The sequence below is a fragment of the Eptesicus fuscus genome, chromosome 15 (genome assembly GCF_027574615.1).
Source record: "Eptesicus fuscus isolate TK198812 chromosome 15, DD_ASM_mEF_20220401, whole genome shotgun sequence".
NCBI classification, from domain to species: domain Eukaryota; kingdom Metazoa; phylum Chordata; class Mammalia; order Chiroptera; family Vespertilionidae; genus Eptesicus; species Eptesicus fuscus.
Window position 1 is genome coordinate 33,953,843 of NC_072487.1, and position 23,849 is coordinate 33,977,691.

At 45.0% G+C, this 23,849-nt stretch overlaps 2 protein-coding genes across 4 annotated transcripts in view; both read right to left on the reverse strand.

Moving 5' to 3' along the window:
• DMRT1 (doublesex and mab-3 related transcription factor 1) overlaps positions 1 to 23,849 on the reverse strand; it is a 110,447-nt gene that overhangs the window by 78,170 nt on the left and 8,428 nt on the right. For 2 of the 3 annotated variants that reach the window (XM_054727583.1, XM_054727582.1), the window contains exon 3: positions 1,549 to 1,571. The exons of the other annotated variant lie outside the window; for it this stretch is intronic. In XM_054727583.1, coding sequence (XP_054583558.1) covers positions 1,549 to 1,571 — 23 coding nt within the window. The remainder of the gene's footprint in view (positions 1 to 1,548; positions 1,572 to 23,849) is intronic. 3 annotated transcript variants of the gene reach the window in all.
• LOC103289206 (mediator of RNA polymerase II transcription subunit 10-like) lies at positions 22,528 to 23,199 on the reverse strand. Its single transcript, XM_054727586.1, has one exon. It carries the CDS (start codon positions 23,160 to 23,162, stop codon positions 22,755 to 22,757), a length of 408 nt encoding a protein of 135 aa, XP_054583561.1. The 5' UTR covers positions 23,163 to 23,199; the 3' UTR covers positions 22,528 to 22,754.

The window sequence follows — 23,849 nt, forward strand, 5'->3', positions numbered from 1 at the left end:
ACCATAGAGAGCAGGAAAGGCTCTGAAACATGGTAAGTGCTCAATAAATGCTAGCTATTGTTATTATCACGGTAACAATACACTGATAACATTCTCCGCCATCAAGCAAGAGAGCCACCAAATAACTCTGTAAAGTTATCCTTGCTCCAAACGTTCATCTTCAGGGAACTGCAGGAGGCCTGGGCTGCACCTGGTGTGACTTCCCGGTGCGAATGAACTTGGGAAGGAGCAGAATTATCCACTCCTGGCCTTCTCTGAGGTCAGACAGTAGCCTTGAGTGCAGTCAGTGTGATATCACTCCCTAAAGTCATAATCAGGAAATGCGGGAACAATCTGTTTCTCCCACAAGACAATCATGACAGGGCTATTTTAAACGTCAAACACAAACCTGGCGCCAGGAAAGTAAACAACCTCTTCACTGTGTACCTGCCTCGCCCGGAACCATCTCTACTTAGTGAGACAAATACAGCCAAGTGAAGAGCTGACCATTCCTTCTCTTCCCCAAACTCCGTCTCCCCCAGCCCCACCTCCTCTTGCATTCAATTCTGCTTTTGAGAAGTGCAGCTATGGTGCTTCCCTTAAGCAAGCCAGGGATTTTATTTATTTGGAGGACTCCTGCTGTTTCAGGGCTGAACTTTTAGCTCGCTATAAAGTTAATGTGCTATTCAATGTTCATTCCAGGCTAGACTGTGAGGCTGTGTACTTTCTGCCACCCCCAGAAGGCCATTATCTGTAATTGCCCATTACCATGCATAATTATTTCTCTTAGCTTGGTCTGTGACCTCCAGGGTTGCACTGTTACAGCTAACTGCTCCGTCTTACCAAATTTGTGAAGGAAGCTTTTCTGATATTTTGTGCTTTTAATGGTATTTTCCAAAGCCAACATCGTGTTTTATAGGCACACTTTTCTCCAGTCAGGAACATTTCAGATCTCTTCCAGGTGCACCTTTCCTACCTCCATGGAGTTTTACCTCCCCTCTAATAATGGGAAAAATAAAGTATAATCAACCCTCCATTATGTGGGAGCTGATAACCCATACTAGGAATTATCTGGAGCCCTTTACACTCCCTTTTCTTTGATTTCGTTCTTTAATTGTATCATGCTTTTTAAAGATGGCTACTAGGAAAAGGTGGAGATAGGGAAGGGAATAGGGAAAGGGTGAAATATTAAATCTCAAATTCAATATAGATGCTCCCACACATAGTGGTTTTTGAGTGGAAGAACTATGTTCAAATCAGTGGTTAAAATGAGATTTGGGGATTCCATGTGCATTTAAAATATTCATTCTGGAACTGACACCTAGTGATAGACCCCGAAGTGTCACTTGCCATTTATCTCACTTTTCATCATTTCAGGAAAAGAAAAAGGGGCGGGGATTGCTGGCTGTACAAGTGGGTGCTGAGATGCTCAGCTATTTACTGGCATCTGTGTGTCTTCCTCACCATTGCCTCCTTCGGAAACCCCGCTGCACCACTTAGGTATGAGGTTGTGAGATGTACCTCAAAGATATTAAAAGGTTCACAAAAAAGTCTGAAAAAGTGTGAAACCACCTAGTGCAGTGGTTGGCAAACTTATTAGTCAACAGAGCCAAATATCAACGGTACAACGATTGAAATTTCTTTGGAGAGCCAAATTTTTTAAACTTAAACTATATAGCTAGGTACATTGTTATTAACTTAATTAGGGTACGTGGTATTTTGTGGAAGAGCCACACTCAAGGGGCCAAAGAGCCGCATGTGGCTCACGAGCCGCAGTTTGCCGACCATACTGTCTGTGTGGCCACTAATGGCCCCTGCGTCTGAGCCTGTTCCACCAGAATCTCCTGTGTGTGCACTCCCTTCATGTGCCATCGCCAAGTCCCTTCTGTCCCTCCTTCCTTCTGAATAAAGTTCCTCTGAAATGTAAGGAAGTCGATTCTAAAAATAAAACCTTGTCCATCTTTCAATAATAATTTTTACCCAAGTCAGGTAAGGTGAACCTCAGAGCAGATGTATGGCCCTCAAGGCTCTGCCAACGTAGGCTATGTGTATATAGACACACACATCTTATCTATATACTAGAGGCCCAAAGCACAAAATTCGTGCAAGAGTAGGTCTTCCTTCCCCCAGCTGCCCGCACTAGCTTCCCTCTGGCACCAGGAACCCGGGCTTCCCTCCGGCCGCCAGTAGGCACCTGGGACCTGGGCTTCCCTCAGAGCCCCAGCTTCATCCAGATCATCATCCAGAAGGATGTCCGGTCTAATTAGCATATTATGCTTTTATTATTATAGAAGATATATAAGGTCAACCGATCACTATGACACACACTGACCACCAGGGGGGCAGACACTCAACACACAATCCTGTCTGGATTGGGCCTGCGGGGATCGGGCCAAAACTGGCTCTCCGACATCCCCTTAGGGGACCCGGATTGCAAGAGGGCACAGGCCAGGCCAAGGGATCCCACAGGTGCACAAATATGTGCACCGGGTCTCTAATCTATATATATAAAGAGGTAATATGCTAATTAGTCCTAACAGTGTCCTAGTCACGACCATTCAACAGGCTGCGTACACACAGGAGCTAGTGGGCAGGGACTGGGGTGGGGACTTGCACCACCGGGACATGAGGCTGCCACCGGGGGCGGTCCCCCTGGTGGAGGCACACACAGGCCTGCTGTGCCACCCGGCCCGGAGGGGGGCGTCAGGACGGAGGCAGCCCCCTCAGCAGAGGTGCACACAGGCCCATGGTGCCGCCCAGCCCAGAGGGGGGTGTCAGGATGGGGGTGGGGCCTCGGCAGAGAGCTCTCAGGACTCCTGTGCCGGGGTCTGAAGGTGCGGAGAGGAAAGGAGAGAAGATGGGCAGTTAGGGGGTTTAGGCCAGGAGGGGAGAGCAGAATGGCAGTTAGGGGAATCAGGCCAGGAGGGGAGAGTAGATAGGCAGTTAGGGGGATCAGACAAGGAGGGGAGAGCAGTTAGGGGGATCAGGCCGGCAGGGGAGAGCAGGTAGGCAGTTAGGGGGATCAGGCCAGGAGGGGAGAACAGTTAGGGCCATCAGGCCAGCAGGGGAGCAGTTAGGGGCATCAGGCAGGCAGGAGAGCAGTTAGGGACATCAGACAGGCAGGCAGGTGAGCGCTTAGGAGCCAGTGGTTCTGGATTGTGAGAGGGATCCCAGATTGGAGAGGGTGCAGGCCAGGCTGAGGGACCACTCCCCGTGCATGAATTTTGTGCAGCAGGCCTCTAGTCTACACTAATAAAAGAGAAACATGCAAATTGACCACCACTCTGCTACGCCCACCAGCCAATCAGGAGGGAATATGCAAATTAGGACAAAGATGGAGGCCACCCAGTTGCTCCAGGCATCCAGTGGCCGGGTGGGGCAGGACACCTGCTATGAGAGGGAGGGCAGGGGGCCGAAGGGATCTACAGGAGCAGCACTCCGGCTGCAGCAAAGACAAAGACTGCAGACTCCGGAGTCTGCAGCGAAGACAAAGAAGACATACTCTGGCTGGAATCTGCAGCAAAGGCGGCAGACTCCAGCCGGAGCTAAGGCCTGGGTCCCAGGTGCCAGAGGAAAACTGGTGCTGGAAGCCAAGGGAAGGAAGGCCTATGGCACAAATCTCTTGTGCAACAGGCCTCTAGTCTATATATATAAAAGCCTAAGCAATCGTTCAACTGGTAGCTATGACACACACTGACCACCAGGGGGCAGATGCTCAACGCACAGGCATGGAACCATGGAACAGACTGATGAATCTCAGAGGGAAGGGGAGAGGGAGAAGGGCGGAAAGAGATTACCCAAAGATCTTATATGCATACTAGAGGCCAGGTGCACAGATTCTTGCACCAGTGGAGTCCCTTGGCCTGGCCTGTGGGATCGGGCCAAAACTGGCTCTCCAACATCCCCTGAGGAGTCCTGGATTGCAAAAGGGTACAGGCCAGGCCGAGGGACCCCACTGGTGCACAATCGGGGCAAGGGATGTGGGAGGTTGGCCAGCTGGGGAGGGACTGTGGGAGGGCTCCAGGGCATGTCCGGCCCATCTCGCTCAGTCCCGATCAGCCCCAGCAGCAAGCTAACCTACTTATTGGACTGTCTGCCCCCTGGTGATCAGTGCATGTCATAGCAATTGGCCGATTGTCTGCCCCCTGGTGGTCAGTGTACATCATAGCAAGCGGTTGAATGGCCTTAGCATATCATTAGCATATTATGCTTTGATTGGTTGAATGGACAAGCGGACGATCAGACCCTTAGCATATTAGGCTTTTATTATATAGGATTCTCTAGTATATATGTATATACATGTATACAAGCACACAGATGTATATATCTGTCTATGTATCAATCAACATCCTAACTGCAAAGTCAAACCATAAATGAAAGAAATGATTACCTAGAACCAAGCTGGGCCTGTCAACTAAAACGTTACCATGGCAACAGAGAAACAGCACCACAGAAGCCATATAACCCGTCACCTTTTCACAACTACAGTCACAGTCCCCTAACAGCTCTTTATTTTCCTCTGCTAGCGACCTGTGTTGTACAGATTCTGTCCGTCTTGAGCTCCAGCAATCTCACATGCTCCCAGAAATGCCATTTCACAGGAAGGTCGCTAGTATCAAGAACTATTTAGCAGCATAGTCGTCCAGCCCTTACCCATGGGAGATATGGACCAAGACCCCAAGAACCCTACGTATACTATACTCTTTCTTACACATACATACCTACGATAAAGCTTAACTTATAAATTAAGCACAGTAAAAGAGTGACAATCACTAATAAGAAATGGAATAATTAGCCCTGGCCGGTGTGCTCAGTGGTTAGAGTGTTGACCAAGCATGGAGAGGTCGCTGGTTTGATTCCCCATCAAGGGTATGAACCTGCAACCCAGGTACATCCTCTGGCCCAGGTAGGGGCATGTTCGAGAGGGAACCAACCCATGTGTCTCTTACATGGATGTTTTCCTCCCTCTCTCTCTTTCTCTCTCCCTCCCTTCCACTCTCTCTAAAAATCAATGGAAAAAATAATTTCTGGTGAGGATTAACAAAAAAACACACAGAACAATGATAACAATATACAACAGTAAAAGTTCTGTGACTGCTCCCTCTCTCCTGTCACTGCACTGCACTCACCTTCCTTGTGATGATGTGAGATGATGCAACGCCGCGTGACGAGATGAAGGGGGGTGGGTGACGTAAGCGTTGTGACACAGGCTACTGTTCACCTGACGATAGCCACACTTGACGGCTTCTCCGTGGCGCATCTGAACCGCCAGCACCACCACCCGCGCTGGTGGGGCCTTTACTAAGTAACAGAAGGGTGACTGGAACACAAGCGCGGTGGAGCTGATAACCAAGATGGCGGAGCTGATAACCAACGCCCACAGCGGAGCTGATAACCAAGATGGCGGCTACCATGTCCCACGGGCGGGAGCTGGTGCAGCGGGACAAAGCGCGGTCACGTCCCAGGGGGGGGGCATCGCGATATTTCATCACGCCCCTCAGAGTGGCGCACAGCTGAAACCTTCCAAAGCGAAACCACCCAAGAGGGAGGCCTCTGTCCTCCAACAGCACCTGGCACCCTCTGAGGGGCCGGTCTGTGGCGGTGGGAGGGGTGCATAAGCTCTAAACCGGAGGGCGGCGGGGCCTGCGTGCAGGGCGCCCTCTCTGCGGCAAAGGGTCCCAAACTCGGCGCGGCACCCGGGACCCTCTGTGGCTGCGGCAGCCACCAGCCTCCCCGGTGCTGCTCAAGGTTTTTTCTGTCTCAGAGACAATACTGGATTGGCAAGCAGGAGAAAAAAAGATTTTCTTAAAACCACCCATGAGGCAAGGGTCGTTATCTGAACAACAAAAAAAGCACTTACTCCTACAAGCACACACGTTTTAAATCTAAGTTGGCTTCTTTTTCCCAGGAAAGAAAACAACAAAATAGGCAGCACCTCCAGACTCACCTGGGTGTTCTCTCTCTCTCACCCCTGGACTCCAGACCAGACACAGACCAGAAAAGCAGCAGGAAGGCTGACGAGACTGCAATGCTGGGTCCAAGGGTCTCAGAGCTGAAGAGCTGAGCTCAGTGAAAAGAAGAGGACGGGTGCTGTCCCAGGAAGGATTCACCAGAAAGTCAACCCCAGGGGAGATAACGGCTCTTCTTTCATATAGGGCAGTGATGGCGAACCTATGACACGCGTGTCAGCACTGACACGCGTAGCCATTTCTGATGACACGCGGCCGCATGCCGAGGATGAAACATTTGCTGCTCCTGAGGATGAAACATTTGCGACTAGAGTCTTGGAGTTAGTTTTTTCCTCAAAGTGACACACTACCCGAGTTACGCTCAGTTTTTTGGCGAAGTTTGACACACCAAGCTCAAAGGTTGCCCATCAATGATAGGTTGAGCAGTCACTTGCCCCAGAAAGGTCAACTTGTGAGAAAAAAAAAACACGCTCAAAAACTCAAACAATTCATTCATTCATTCATTCATTCACTCAATACCAACTGAGTGCTCAACCATCTATCTCCAAGGTAAAAAGGGTCACTTTATCATGGCATTACCATATGCAGACGCAGATGCCTTCAAGTCCAGCTGAATGTGAAACTAGGAAACCCACAACTGCACAGAATGCGTAGCACTTTATTTATCCCAAGCCCAAATACAGACAGTGCAGCTAAAACAAATGTGTAGACGAGGAGAAAAGACAAACTGTGCGGCAGAAAATATGCCACCTTAAGAAAAATGAAGAAAATAATAAGCAACAGATTATTAAATCCTCAGGCACTGGAAAAGCAAAAATAGGGAGGAGAAACAAAGTCACTGCAGATTAAATATGGAGAGTTTTAAGCCAATTATAAAAGATCAAAGAGAACAAGAGAGGGGAGGAGTAGCCTTACAAGTAACCGAGATAGGAGACCTTGGGAGAAATATGACCAGGAGAAAATCATTACAGTGTACAGTGAAAGTAATCTAGGGATGACTTTAGAGAGAAATTCACTAGACACCACTGCTAGGAGAACAGCATGGGGACAGAAATCAAAGAGCTCTTTATTTTAAAAAAGCACACAGTTCCAGAGGGAAGGTACTTCCTATGTAGAACAACAAATAGGATTGGCAAGGTGAAATGTATCAGTGAGAAATGACAGTGCTTGGGCCACATTTTGGATTTCCTTTTTTTTTTTTTTTTAATATATTTTATTGATTTTTCACAGAGAGGAAGGGAGAGGGATAGAGAGCTAGAAACGTCAATGAGAGAGAAACATCGACCAGCTGCCTCCTGCACACCCCCCACCGGGGATGTGCCTGCAACCAATGTACATGCCCTTGACCGGAATCGAACCCGGGACCCTTCAGTCCGCAGACCGACGACGCTCTATCCACTGAGCCAAACCGGTTTTGGCACACATTTTGGATTTCTATGCCATCAACCTCTGGCTCGGAAATTCAGCGTGGCCTTCATTACATGCCACCATGGGCAAAGGGAAGAAGCAACAGTTGTGGACGAGTGTCCCTGACACTCACCTGGCACTTTATGTTTTACCCCCAATAAACATCTGACTGTGACCCCTTTGAATAATGTCGACTTTCTCAAAAGTCTTAACCCTTACTAACTATCCTAAATTTTACCCAAGAGGAGCTAAACTAAAAAATGAGCCGCTGCCCTGGCCGGGTGGCTCGGTTGGTTGAAGTGTCGTTTCGGGTTCCATTCCCAGTCAGGGCACATACCTCGGTTGTGGGTTCAGTCCCCAGCCGGGGCATGTATGAGAGGCAACCAATCGATGTTTCTCTCTCTCCCTTCCTTTCTCTAAAATCAATAAAACATACCCTCAGGTGAGGATTAATTTTTTTTAAGCTGCTAATGCAAATGTTGCTAACTTTTAATTTCACATCACCTTTCATTTATGGAATATGCTGCAATTTACACATATTCTTTCAGATGCTATCCACAATCACTCCATGAGGTTGAGAGAGCAGGAACTATGCTCCCCAGAAGAGGAGCCGGCTGTGGCTTAGAAAGGTGCCCTGCACACGAAGGAATACAGCAGGAGCTGGAATCAGGATTAAACCCAGGCCTCTGATTCCAGGACTGGAACCTTCTTACAATGACATAAAAAACGCAGACAACCCTGCTCTTCACCTTTACTGTGAGTAATTAACTCAGTGTATTTTCGATTTTTTTGTGTTATCAATATACTGGACATACTGCCAAGGGAATCCCCATTACAACCAGCACATATATGATCAAGAATAATGCCCAACTTACTAAACTTGTCTTTCCTACATGAGATTATACAGACCACTCTATAACTATAAGGACACTAAAGGCTTATGGTACAACTGAATTTACAGACATGATAATAACATAGCACTCACTGATACTACAGAAAAATACATCTCAAGAAAAGGAGAGAGCCCAGCCGGTGTGGCTCAGTGATTGAACATCGACCAATGAATCAGGAGGTCACGGTTCAATTCCTGGTCAGAGCACATGCCCCGGGTTGCAGGCTCCATCCCCAGTAGGGGGCATTCAGGAGGCAGCCAATCAACGATTCTCTCTCATCATTGATGTTTCTCTCTCTCTCCCTTCCTCTATGAAATCAATAAAAAATATTTTTAAAAAAGAAAAGGAGATAAAGAGAGAAGAGAGCTCTGGACATCAACTATTTTATTTACTTCTATAACTGGATACAAACTGTTCACCTGATTTAGTAACCTGGCTACCTACTGGGTCCCAAATTAGTACTATCAATGCAGGGAATGAGAATGGGCTTTGAGTCACAGGCCTGGGTTTGAATCCCAATCCCACCACTTAATACATGTGCAATCTTGAGCATGTTATTAAACCCCAATTTCCCTACAAATGGAAAAATAGTTCCTATTTTACAGAGTTGCTGTAAAAGATTAAATAAGAATATAAATAACGAAACAGCTAAAACAACACCTGGCATAAGGCAGACACTCAGTAAATGAGAGCTAGCAGAGTTGTAATTATTACTACCACCGCTGAAAGCGTAACGCCAGAGTTGGGGATTGAACAAACTATATTCCAAAGGCAAAGAATAAAGCATTGTCTACTCTCCGAGCTTCACAACAAGGAATTAGGAAAACATTATTCACAATCACACATGAATCCTCAGTGTGAAAAACATCCCTTATTCCTGCCACTCTGACCTTGGCAACACAAACTAATGTGAAAATTACATATCATTGTTTCATCACCCTTATTAAGCTTTGTGTTTTCAGTTCTACCCAATTTTCCCCTGCTCCTAGATGCAAGCTTTTGTTCCCTGTCAAACTCCTTTCCAATGCTGTAAATAACCTCTCTCCCTCTTTTATATTACCTTTCAAATATTTATAGACTGTTATTCTCCTTCTCTCTAAGCCATACATCATTTTTGTTGCCCTTCCCCTGGATTCTCTAGTTTATCTACATCTTTTAGAGAAAAACAAACCCAGGTGCTTCAGGATGAAAACAGCACACCCAAAGCTAACAACCCCAAACCAATGAGGCCCCTTATTCAAAAGCCACAAGGAAATTCTTTGATGTGCTTCTTACTCCTTTTCTCCTGTAACTCATAACTCCATCTCCCAGATAAAACTGAGGCAGAGAGTGATAAGGAAAATGAGCGCCACCCTCACCACGCGGATGGCCAGGGCTCCAAGAGACAGCAGCTCCTAGGGTGGGATGCCACGGGACAGTCTCAGACGTGGCTCACACTCGCTAACGAGGAACTGTGCATGGCCTGTGTTGCTACTACTTGTTCATTCCTTCCCCGTCCTCTGCATTTGATGTGAGTGTATTCGAATAGCGTCCTTGAGACTCCCTTGATGCTTTGCTTTGCCCCTAATGAAAAAAATCTGTCATTAATTTTCAAAGCACACAGGTTTGGGAGTATTTTTAACACTGAAAATTGTTCAAGCTAAACACTTAAAAAAAGACTATGCTTATCAACCACTGGACCCCATCCCATAGTGGGCAACAGGTGGACTCACCTGGTTCAGGTTTCTCACATTTCTTCTGGAAGGCGGTGATGTCAAAGTGTCTGTCCCCCGCCGAAAGTTCTGTGCCGACACCCCCATCTCTTAATCTGACATACGTGTCCCAAGGCGTCTCAAATGTGTGCCTCCCAAACTGCGAGGGGCAGCAAATCCTTACGGTGCTTTACCTGTTTTACTGAAAGCAACTACCTCATCTCGGCGCCTTGAGTATTTGAGTGGTCACACACTCCCCGCTGCCTTTAGAAAGGAGAGGTGGCTAACACGAAAGACATACAGGCAGCCCTCGGGTTACGTCGGAGATCCGTTCCTACTCGATTTTCACGGTAAGTCAGAACCCACCTATATAAGCATCTACGTCACTCACATGGAGCACATACACAGCAGTAATGAAGTAAAACAGTAAAAAAAAAAAAAAAAATTTAAAAGAAAGGTAATTCCTGACCTTTACTTGTGGTAAATAAATAATAAAAAACATAAAGCACATATGTACATACGTTGAAATGACGGAACTTTTTTTTTTATATAAATACTGTAAATGGGAGATGGCAACGTAACCACGAAACAACGTGCGTTGAGTCCGACATAACCCGAGGACTGCCTGTATGTGTCTTTAGTGTTAGCCATCTCTGTAAAATTAGTGAAATAGAAAAATAAAAGTAAGACCAGGACAAGAAGAGGGAAGCTTAATCTAATTATTTCAATGTGAGGGTCAATACATTTACTCTATATGAGCATTAAGATATATCTCTGAGATTCCTGGCAGCTGGGGTGGAGGGAAATGGGATAAGTTACATAATCCTCACCCAGAGAGATAATTCTTGTGATGTTTCTCCTTGTAACTTAATTTTTGCAACAACAACAACAAAAAAAAAACCACCAAAAATAGTTTATGGTTACCAGGCAGATCATGTCCAGGATCATGTCCTCATATTAGAATCTGAAACATGAATTCTATGACATGTTTCTGTACTTCATCATGGCTTACAAGGAATTACATAAATATCTTAGTTGAGCACAACAATTCTGCCAGATAAACTGAACAGACATTATTAATTTATTCATTTGTCCTCTGAAGAAATTAAGTTAACTGCTCAAAATCAGAGAGGCAGTGAGTAACTGGGCTGGGTCTTTGGACTCCAGATCTGGGGTTTTTTCAATGACATGGAGCTTCCTCCCCAGGTACAAAGTTATCAAGGTAACAAAAAGCTCTTTTTCCAGTTGTCTTCAAGCCTTAAGAACTTCAGTCAAGCTTCTACCACCATTTACCATTCTCTCAGGGACAACCTGGCACTGCCATGTGGTAACAACAGCTCACCCTGGGGGAAGCATGACCCAAACGTGTTCCACTTCAGTCAAAGAGAGCAGTTAAATTTCTTTAAAACCAGTGGCCCAGTGCATGAAACTCGTGCACGGGGGGGGGGGGGGGGGGGAGGTGTTCCCTCAGCCCAGCCTGCACCCTCTCCCATCGGGGACCCCTTGGGGGACATCCCTCTCACAATCTGGGACCGCTGGCTCCTAACTGATCACCTGCCTGCCTGCCTGATCGCTCCTAATTGCCTCTGCCTGCCTGCCTGCCTGCCTGCCTGCCTGCCTGCCTGCCCCTAATTGCCTGTGCCTCCTGCCTGATTGCCCCTAATTGCTCTCCCCTGCCTGCCTGATCACCCCTAACTGTCCCTCCCCTGCCGGCCTGATCTCGCCCTCAACTGCCCTCCCCTGCTGGCCTGATCTCGCCCCCAACTGCCCTCCCTTGTTGGCCTGATCTCGCCCCCAAATGCCCTCCCCTGCAGGCCTGATCTCACCCTCAACTGCCCTCCCCTGCTGGCCAATTTGGTTCTGATTGGCTGGTTTCTATGCCAGTCAGCATCAAAAGCTCCAACTCCTAGGCAGCCACTGGCTCCTCACAGTTGACCCAGATTTGGTTCTGATTGGTCGGTTTCTATGCCAGTCAGCGTCTCCAGGCCTATCTCCGGACCTGATAAGAGGCGGGGCTGATCAGCAGCCCCCGCAGAGGTGCGGAGGCCCGGAGAGAAACAGAGGCACGGCTGCTAGTGAAGCCGAGAGAGAAAGAGAGAGGCAATGGCTGATCAACAGCTGCTATGGAGGCTGCGGAGCAGACCCTTCCTCTCTCTCTGGGTCTCTCTCTGGGCCTAATCTGCAGCCCCCTTGGCAGTCAGTGCTGGGTCGCTGCGCCCGCACTGGCAGCAGTCAGTGCTGGGTTGCCTAGACAGTATACCCTCCTCCTTAGTCGTGCCGTACCAGTTAATTGTATACCAAACTAGTGGCCTGGTGCATGGATTCTTGCACATTGAAAGGAAATAAATTAGAAGGTGGCCAGCGGGGTGGGACTGGGTGAAATGGGCCGTACACACCCTAGAGCCAACATCCTGCGGTCCCTCCCTGGCCAGCCCCACCTGGGGCGGTGCCTTGACTCAAAGGGCATCTGTGGAGTAAGTGGGGTCCCTCTGGCAGGTGGGGTCCCTCGGCCTGGCCTTGGGGGACGGGGCCGAAACTGGCTTTCCGACATCCCCCAAGGGGTCCTAGAGTGCAAGAGGGCACTCTGCAAAGTTGCTGTCGCTCAGCAGCTCCTGCATTGAGCATATGCCCCCTGGTGGTCAGTGCGTGTCATACCTACTGGACAGTCGGACGGTCACTGCGCATGAAATTGCGCAGGACCCAGAGTCCCTCCCACCGCCACCGCGGGACCCATCAATGCACCTACTGATGACCGGTCATTTGGTCATCCCAGTGTTCTGGCATTCTGGCCACTGGCTTTTTATAATATAGATGGTAACAGAGAAACTTCTAGGTCACAACACTGGATGTGACTGTGAAATGGTTCAATCACTGGGGCTGTTAGCTTAACCTGAGATCTGCCCATGGTTAAACTGAAATGAAGAGCAGAAGTTGGAAGAATATAAAGACATCAGGTTTAGCTGTGCTACTATGTTCTAGTATGGCCCTTTTCACTTGGCCTGGCTAATGATCCACTAACCAGGAACTGAAAGAATCAAGACTCCTGCTCCACTGCATGACTCCAAAATGTGCAGTGACCAGAGCTCAGTCCTTAGGCTCCTCTCATCTTTGCAGTCTGTCCCAGCATGGTTTGAAATACCAAGGGTGTGTGTGTGGGGGGCGGGGGGGAGTGGCATGGTTTGCAACTCATATCACAAAGGGCCAACTTCTATAATAAAAAAGACCCCCATAAATATGGGAGAGATTCAATAGAGAAATGTGCTAAAGACATACACGAATGGTTCACAGAAAAAAAATACAATATATAAATGGAAAAAAAAGTTCAAATTCACTAACAAAGGAAAAAGGGATTAAAATCTATCTTACCTAATAATAGACAACATGTAAATTGACCGTACCTCTGCTATGCCCACAGCCAATCAGAGTGAGTATGCAAATTAACCCAACAAAGATGGTGGGCTAATTTGCATATACAGGCATGGAGTTGCCAGGAGGGGCGGGATGCTTGCTATGAGGGGGAGGAGGGGTGGCAGAGGGAGCTACAGGAGCAGGGCTCCGGTCAGAAGCGAGGACTTGCCGGCTTCCAGGCGGGCTGGGAGCAGGGACTTGCTGGCTCCCGGGCGGCTGGGAGTGAAGCCAGGGGAAGGAAGGCCTATTCTTGTACGAATATCGTGCAACAGGCCTCTAGTATTAAATATATTTGTGTTCTATCTAGACATATAAAAGCCTAAGTGACCGTTACAACCTAACAACCGAATGACCAGTGGCTATGATGCGCACTGACCACCAGGGGGCAGATGCTCAATGCAGGAGCTGCCCCCTGGTGTTCAATGCACTCCCACAGCCAACCTCCCGTGGCCAGGCAACCTCCTGTGGTCCCTGCCCCCGCTTCCCCCCCGCCACCCCACACCCTGGCAGCTGGCCCCAATTGGGACTGGGCCACACAGCCCTGATTGGCCCCAATTGCTGGCCAGGCTGAGGGACCCCACCCATGCACGAATTCGTGCACTGGGCCTCTAGTTGTTATATAACAAACTACCACAAATTTAGTGGCTTAAAAGAGCACACATTATTGTACAGCTCTGTGGGTCTGAGTCTGATTCAAGTCTCTCTAGGCTAAAAATCAAGGTGTCTGCAGGGCTGCATTCCCTTCTGGAGGCTGGGGGAGGCCTGTTTCCTTGCTCATCCAGGTTGCTGACAGAACTCATTTCCTTGCAGTGGTAGGACTGTGGTCCCGTTTCCTTATTAGCTGTCAGCTGAGGGCAGTCCAAGCTTCTAGAGAACTCCTCCATTTTTTGGCTTGGGACCCCCTTCTTCCATCTTCAAATCAGTGGGTCAATTCCCTCTCACACGTCAAAACTCACCTTCTCCTGCATCTTCTTCTGTTGTGGCATTGCTGGCGTAGCCAGCTAAGGTTCCCCACTTCTGAGGATTCATGCCATTAAAATGAGCCCTCTGGAGAATCGAGGATCATCTCCAATCTCAGGATCCTTGACTTCATCACATTTGCAAATTCCCTTTTGCCATGTAAGATAACACCTTCACAGGTCACTGGACTGAGGTGCAGTCATCTCTGGGGGGGGCGGGCATTATTCTAATAACCATGCCAACATACAACTCTCCACCTTTCAGACTGATAAAGCCTCAATGATAACCTAGTATTGGCAGTGCTGTAGCAATCTCTCTCTGGAGAGAGTGTCACTGACAATATCTATCAAATTACATGTAAATTTGCCTCCAAAACGGACCCCCTGTCCCACTATTTCTTTCCCTCTCCACTACCCACACTACAGTCCAAGTTGCTCTCCCCTTTGCCTGGGCAACTGCACAGCCTTCACTTGCATTCCTTCAAACTACACTCCACACAGCAGCAAGAGAGCTTTATAAAAAAGTAAATCAGATCATGCCTGTCACTGCTTCAATGCTCCACTGACTTCCCATTGCACTCAATGAAATCCCAACTCTTCCCCTGGCCTACAAGCCTTGGGAGACACGGCCCCCCGTACCATCACCCTTGCTCTCACCGCTCCAGATCCCTGGCCTAAGGGAGTTCTCCCCTCGCTGCACCTTCTGCCTAAAAGACTCTTTCCCCAGACCTTAACCACAATGGCCCATTAGGACTCAAGACTAGGTCCAATTTAGTCTCCTTAGAGAGGCCAGGTCCTCTTTCCCTAACCACACTGTCAAACAGCCACTATTCCTTCAAGTACGTCCATCTTATCACTTAATCTTTCTTCATAGCACTTGTCACTTTCTAAAAATATCTTGCTTATTTATTGGTGTACTTATTTATCAACAGTCTCCCCGTTGGATATATAAGAGACCCACGAGAGACAGATGTTTTATGCACTGCTGTATATCCCATGCCTAGAAAAGGGTCTGACCCAATGCAGTCCCACAATGAATAGTTGTTGAATGAGTGAAAAATAAAACAGAAAAATAGAAGGAAGAAAGGGGAGAAGGGGGGGGTGGGGAATGAAAAGTGTCTATAAGATTTAGTTCATCAAACATTTATTGGCGTTATGGATCCAATCTGCTTCCCTGAGTTAATGCGTATTCTGTATTTTAGATAAACCCCTAAACCTCCGGACCGCAGTTAAGGAGTAAAACAAAAATAGGGAGTAGTTTTGTAAGTGCTGAAATCAATACTGAAAGTATTCTGTGTTAGTACACATTGGATTGAACTCATATTGTATGGCTAAAGTATTATCTAAAAATACTTACTGCCAATAAAAATCTGAAAAATTTGCTCTCATTATAATACTGAATTACTATTTTCTTTTGACAAGCCAGGTATTCATAGTTTAAGAGTTTATTATGCATTTTTTTTCTGAAAAGCACATTTAATGGTGTTGCACACTAAAACCAGATTAGGGATTGTGAAGTCCGCCAACAGAGAGAGATGAGAATAAACTGGGTTTGAAATGTAAATCTGGCTCAGCAAGAGGGATCAATATTTATGTGAATTTGCTTAGGGGAGTCAAAAAGGTTGTTATATCGATTTATATATATATACATATATATATGTGTGTGTGTGTGTATATATATATATATATATATATATATATATATATATATATATAAATTGAAAAGTAAGACACCTTCACGCTGAGACAGAAATGCAGATCTGCACTTACACAGTTGCCTGTGACAATGGCAGAAGGAACCCTGACAAGTCAAGAACCAGTGAGACAGCAGCTGGAACCATGAGAGGGCCACAGGCGCACCTATCCATTTCCTTTGCTTCCTGGAGCAACACGGAGCACGACCAGGCTCAGAGCCCAGATCATCTGGCAGAGGTATAGAATTTACAGAATCCTGCATAAGGTGTTAGCTGACATTCCCCGTGCACCCTTCCCTGTAAACCTCAGGCCTTTGAGAAACTTCAGAGTCCTCATTATTTCAGAAATACAGATTAGACCAGCATATAAAACAAAGAGAGAAGTCAGCAATAAAGCAAGAATTTAGAGGCTGGGAAAAGAAGAAAGAGAGGAAAGAGAAAGGATGCTGACAGAGATAAAAGGAATCATCTCATGTGAGTCTACAGGTGATTTCAAAGGCCAAGAAGCTTTGAAGAAAGCTGACCTAGCAAAACAACATATGGGTCAGAAAGGTGTCTACAAGGTTCAAAGAGTAGGAAGTGGCTGAGGGGGTGGCCAATGGACAGGATCACTGGACCAGCAGATAACCAGGAATCCACGGTTCAAAGAGTCCAGGGGAATACTGTGGAACAGGCGAGTGAAAATAATGACACAGATGAGCTTTTGGACATCCCAAGTTTCCTATAGCAGTAAATGCAAAGCTGTATCCTACTATGACAATACCTAGTGTCGCCATCTTTAAAAGTTCTCCAATGCCACAACCGGCTGTTGGCAGTAAATTCTAAGACAATCCTTGAAGCTACCATATTCCCATTGATAACATGAAGGACAGCTGTCCATTTTAACCATCTCTCAGGTTTTCTCTTGTGCTTTCCACAAAAGTGATGGTAGTCTTCCACAGTTAGAAACTCAAGTTCCTAGAGCAGAAGAAGTCCCTCTTCCTCATTCTAAGGATATGCTTGTCACGCAAGGTCTGAAAAGTTGCTTTTCCTCTTCAGAAACAAACCAGCATTTCTACTGGCCAACAACATGACCAAGAAAGCCCACTGTGAGGTCCTTCAATGGTTTACTTCCTCCAGCACTGTTCCTTTCACTACAAGCTACATGTGATAATGAGGTAAAAGATAAAAATATTTTAGATACTGAATATTAACATATTTCTAGAGATAATAAAGTGCAAACCTATCGAATCCTCCATGATCTAAACTTCTGGTCATCAAAAAGACTCTCAAAGGGTTTTATATCTGTAGTTTGCCAGAATGAAGGCATCTTAATCCTTTAATTAAAAAATAAATAAATTAGAATTTTCTGAAATCCTCATACACTGCTGGTGGGAATGCAAAATAGTGCAGCCTCTTTGGGACACATTCTGGCAGTTCCTCAAAATTAAAATCATAGTGTTAACATATGACTCCATGATTCCACTACTTAGTAGGGACCCAAGAGAATGAAACATATATTCAGACAAAAGCCAATGTTATAGAGTTATTACTCAGAATAGGCAAAAAGTATAGCAACCCAAATGTCCACTAACTGAAGAAAAAAATATATATACATGCACATACATATTTATATATAATAATGGAATATTGTTTAGTTAAAAAACAGTAGTAAGCACATGCTACTACATGGATGAGCCTTGAAAATACTATGCTAACTGAAAGATGTCAAACACAAAATGATTCCATTTATATGACATGTCCAGAACAGACAAATCTAGAGACAGAAAATCTATTAGTGGCTGCATGGGGCTGGTATGGAGAATAACTGCTAGGGGGCACAGTCTCTTTTAGGAGATAAAAATGGTCCACAAATTAGATTATGGTGACGGTTGTGAAACTCTGTGAATTAACTAAAAAACAAGGAACTGTACACTTCAAAGAGATGAATTATACAGCATGTGAATTAATACCTTAAACTATTAAATTATGTTTTAATGTTTAGCCATTTAAAAACATTATAAAACAAAAATGCACACTGAAGATCAATGACTAACTCTTGATACCTCAGGTTGGTTCATGATTACTATTCTAGTATTTTAAAGCACAACTTCAAATTTAACCAATGTTATTCATCCATTCAGCATCTACTATAAAGCCATGTACTATACTATGCACATGAATAAAATGCAATTCCTGCCCTTACGATTACATTTTTGTAAGAGATGTAAATGTAAACCAATAAAACGTTTTTATGTCTCTTACATATGCTGGTTACAAAGCTTAATTTGTGACTTTAAACCCTGTATTTACCTTTTTTGTAACACTCTGTTTTCTAAACTTCCTTTCTCGTCAAAGGGAGATCAGTAGGTTACTTTCTGTGTTCTTCATTGTTGTAACTGCTTTACAGAAATACTGTTTGCAGAGGATATGAATACAACTAATTTCTATATTTGACATGTAAGCAAAGACTGCCCTTCAAATAAATAAAACTGAGACACTATTTAAAACAACAGGCTATCAAAATGATCAGTACCATTAATGATAAGTGTTTTCTTTCATTCAAGCCTCCAACTGTTGCTTCAGTTTGAGGAGTTTTGTTTTGTTAGACATCCTGGAAATTTGACTCTGAAAGTAAAACTGGAGAATGCTTTTTTCTAAAGGCATTTTTAAACCAAACATCTACATTTTCTATTCTATCTGAAACTTAAGAGCTCTGTCTAAAATCAAGTGGAGCTCACTTATATAAGGGAACAGCATCCTTCAAAAATAAACTCTCAAGCCAATTTGGGTAAAATGTTTTGCTTGTTCACTTGAAAAGCTTCTTTCTGTACAATACTGGGAAACTGCAAAGATAAAAACTAAAATATATTTTAATAGCTCCAAAGAGGATTTTGAGGGCAGTCAAATTACTCTGTGTGATACCATAATGGTGGCGATATATGTCATCATAAACTTGTCCAAACCCATAGCACAAGAGTGAACCCTAAGGTCAACTATGGACTTGGGGTGATTATGATGCGTCAATGTAGGTCAATTACAACAAACGCACCACTCTAGAGGGAGTGTTGACAATAGGGGAGGCAGTGCATGTGGGGGCAGGGGATACATGGGAAATCTCTGTACCTTTCTCTCAATTTTGCTGTGAACCTATAACTGCTCTAAAGAATAGTTTATTTTTGAAACAGACTCATAGACAGAGAATAGACTGATGTATGTCAGAGAGGAGGAGGGTTGTAGGGCTGAGTGCAAAAGGTGAAGGGTTTACGAAAAAAAAAAACACCGCATAGACACAGACAACAGTATGGTGATTACCAGAGGGGAAGGGGTGGGGGTGGGGGGGCGAACAATACAATATACAGTTGATGTGTTATAGAATTGTACACCTGAAACCTGTATAATTTCATTATTAACCAATGTCACTCCAATTAATTCAATTAAAAATATTTTTTTTTATTTATTTAAAAACTCAGTATCTCGAATTGTTAATTCATCAGCCACATTTCTTACTGGTAAAAAGTGCCTGGGAACATGACTCCATTTTCAAACTGCCACATTTCATCTTTGTAAAGCATTTAAGCACTTAGAAGACACACAACGGAAAGTGTTCCCTTCCTTGTGTGCCTGCTCGCCCCCCGAACCCCGCCTTTATTCAGAAGTGGAATTACTGCTAAATAAGAGAAATGAAGGAGGGGGCCCCGCCATTATCAGACACAGAGCTGACTGGCCCTTCCAACAGGAGAAAGGTGACAGCCACAGGCCACAGGAGACTGGGCTGCCCGTTCAAGACGGTAGGAGGTGGTTTGATGTGGGGGAGTGTGAATGTGAGTGTGTGGAAGTCCAGGGTGCTCCAGAAGGGAGGGCCCCAAGGGAGATAACATTCAGGTCCTTACTCACAAAGGATACATATGCAGAACCAAATGATCTACAATGCAACCCTTCATCTGACAGCTCTGCACAGAAAAGCAGTGGCAAAGCACTAGGCAGACGTTAGTGTAAGGCAGCAGGGTAAAACAGCAATCTACTGACTGCACAGGAAGTTGAAGGAAAAGTAGAATATAAAATAAAACCAAGAGGAGCCCAGAGAGGAAGAATGCCTAAGATATTTTTTAAAGTTCATAACTTTTGAAGTATATTCATTTATGCTAAAATTTAAAAAGTAAAACCACAGAGATAATGCTGAAGTTACTATTAATTCATACTTCTTTATAAGCCAAAATGATCACCTTTTTTTCGGAGTGTCCCAAAAATGTCTGGGAAGAAATTATTTGCTAATCAATAGTGCATCTGCTAACATCTAATCCTGCTAGTATAAGAAACAGCAACGAACAGGCTAATTTCTTCAAAAGGCTATTCTTCCACAGTAATACTCACAATCATAGGTGAAAATAACAACAAAAAATCTTTGGCTGAGGATTGTAGAGACTTTTTTATAAGGTACTCGGTCAGTTCTCCAATAAAAGAAACAGCTTGGTAAATCCAATTGTCTCCAGTGTCCTTAGAATTCAGCCAATAATCTCTGCAATAATTCTTGAGAGTTTCTCACTCTCACTTTTGGCACTTTCAGAAGCCAAAAGGACATAACTAAGAAAGTTCAAGGGCATGAAAATTATTGCATTTCACTGAGCTACTGCCCTGTAAACACTAAACCTAAGGTACTAGAAAGAGGAGGTAAGCAACTTGCCCCCAGATGAGCAAGGTTGGTAGGTTCTACTATTCCATAACAAGTCCTCCCACTGTCACTAATCACTTCAAATCCTAGCCTTCCACATCTAATAAATGGAATACTAGGCCATGAAGACATTCCAAACTGCTTTAAATGAAAAAAAAAAAAATTACACACAGGTGGGAACATACACCCCCATTATGTTAAATGTGTAAATATAATATCCATATATGAAAATGACCATTAGACACATAAGCTTGTACATGCAGTGTGTAATTCTGAAATGACAAACGTAAGAGGCGTTCAGGTTGGAAGTGGAAGAACACTTATCTTTCGCTGGATATGTTTTTTTACTCTAGAAATGAATACTATTTACCTGCAGAAAGTTAAAGCATTATTTTAAATAAATCCTCATCTCTGGAAATTTAATGTGAGCTACGTATTTGTTAGCAGCAAGCTATCTAAGAAGTCAGGCCCCATGTGCTGCATAAAACCTAGACACCCTCCAGTGAGTCTCTTTGGTTCTTTCTCTCTCACTTCACCACCCCTTCCTTCCTTTCTCCCTCTATGTATTATTGGCATTTCTGTTTTTCTCTTGCTCATATCCCAGCCCAGTCCCAACCCAGGAGCTTTAACGGAAGTCCAGTGAGCGATGACAATGTATCTGAGGCTCCTGCCCCACCCAGGGAGATGAACTGGCAAGGGAAACGCCCATCACCTTTGGCAGGGATGCCTCCCCACCCACACCTGAGCACATGAGCACAATACACTATTGGCTTCCACATTCCCCTCCCTTTGAGTGTTTATTCAAGACTCCAGAAGGACTCCAAGGTCTATCAGGTCCAGAGGCAAAGAAGGAAATCCGGTCACATCCTCCTTGACCCTGAACCTTCTATCCTGCTCTTCTGCTACTTCTATTTGTAATTTTCCCCAATGCTACTCTGAAAGACCCTGGGAGACCGTCTCTGTCATTCTGAACTCCATCTAGCCTGAAATCCTCCTCTAAAGCTCCACTATCGTGGGGTACACAATCACACTCTGACATCCCTTCCTCCAAGGTGGAATACAGGACAGCAGCTAGACCAAGTTCACCTGTGATGACTTACAAAATGCCCGGCATTGACATTTACCCATCCCTTTCCCTGTATGTCACCCCATGAAAGACCAGTGGCTGCAGTCTTCTATGTTACCGGAGAACGGCAGAGACTTCTGCCCCTAACGTGGTTCTTATCGCCCATTAGCACTGAATCCCTTCTGAGGATTAAACCTGCCTCTAATCACAATTGCCCGTTTTCCAAAGAAACATGGCTACTGTTCCCACAGCCTTTCTTCCCAGGCAGCTAAATGGAAAACCCATGGGCTTTGGAACTTGGCATGGGCTTCAGTTCCCTTACCATTCGTGTACTTATCTGTTAACGGGAGTAATTCCTGCCTCCTGAGATGTCTGGGAACATCCACTCCTCTCTACTCCTCTGGCACACCGTTTCCATTTCAGCCCTCCCGCTAAATCCACATCAGTCCTGACCAGGTACGTATTATTTGGTAATTAACTTTAGACACAGCTTAAAATCCCAAAGTGTAAAGATCATGCTTCTGATAGATATACTCTTTCCTTCCTCTCTCCGGAAAGGAAAGTTTGGAAACTGTTGTAAGTATGAGAAACCAAGCCAAAAATAAATAAGTAAATAAGTAAATAAATAAATAAAAAGGAAATAATACCATTTCCTTTGTTAGCTATAAAACCTATAGCCCCAGTAACACACATAGTGACAAACACACAGACACAGCAATCTGCAATGTAGAAATTATGGTTCCACCACGCACCTGCTTACTTTCTCCTTATTTTTATTTTTTTATTTTTTTTTAATATTTTCAAACCCTTTACTTTACCTACCATATTTAATATTTACAAGATAATTCTGCCATACAGGATCAAATGCATCACGCTCAAAAATGTGTGCTTACCAGCCCTCTGCAAAGAGGGGGCCGCTGGCAGCACAGCTCTACAAAGCCCTCTAGGCCTCCTGTCTCTGAGGCCGCTCAGTCACAAGCTGCTTGAAGGTCATGGTGACTCACACAGGACTAGATGTTCAAAGTGGAAGGATGAAATTACGACGGGGGATGGTCTTCCCCTCGGATGCTTCGGTATTTAGCCATGTCTTCTGGAAAGACTTTAGAAAGCTCTTGAATCAACAGACTTTTAAATTTCTTCATCGTATCAATCTTCCCTTTAACTTGTTCATTTTTCGCCAGAGCTCTTTCCAGGCACTCTTTGGTGTAGAGTTGTGGGTTTCGACCTTGATCTATATATTCAAAAACTTCTAAAGGTACAGTAATATCATGAAGTTGCTGTCTGCACTTATCAATATCCTGTAAGCCAGTCACGATAAAATTCAGTTTTTGGTTGAGCCCGGCCTGGCTGCTGGGCTGGAAGTCGCTGACGATGATACCGAGCTGCCGGATGTTCTCCACGAACTTCTCCAGGTGCTCCTCCAGGGGGTCGAACTTCTCGGCCATGGCCCCACAGTCGGCTGCACCACCACTGGCGTCGTCCAGCTCCCTCTCCTTATTTTTAATGGTCAAGATTCAGAGAGTCTTCGAAACCCTCAAAGACCTCCTTCCCCCTTTTATGAAGAGGAAACAAAAGGCCCAGAGAGCTTAAGTGGCGTGGTCAAAGTTACACAGCTAGTTAATGACGGGCAGCTGAGCAACTTAGGCCAGCGGTTAAGCACAGCAAACTGAGTAACTCGTGAAAATATTAGGGAAGAGATACCACACCGCAGGGCTCTATTTCCTGGGATCACACCACAGGCTCTATATCAGTGGTTCCCAACGTGGGGCACATGCCCCACAGAGGGGCAATTTGATTTTTAAGGGGAGCAATTCAAGAATGAGTTATTAACAGTGAATTTTTTGCATTTCTTATGGTTCCAGGGGCCTCATATACAGTATATAAGTCTGTATTGTGACATATTTAAGCATTTCACTTCTCTTTTATATGTTTTAAAAATATTTGCTATTTTTTCATATCATTTCATATTATTATTTTGTAAAACAATTTCTTAGTGATTTCTTCCTCAGCACTTCAACTACCCTTTCATTCTTTTATTTTTCTCTTTCATTGATGCCATGTTCTTTGGAAGCTTGTTTAGACCAAGTTAATGGCCTTTTAGGCTTCTTCCACGTGAATAGTTCCCTTTTTGA

What these genes read in the sequence shown, in the direction of transcription:
- LOC103289206 (XM_054727586.1), bottom strand. Translation starts at nt 23,162, where the DNA reads ATGGCCGAGAAGTTCGACCCCCTGGAGGAGCACCTGGAGAAGTTCGTG.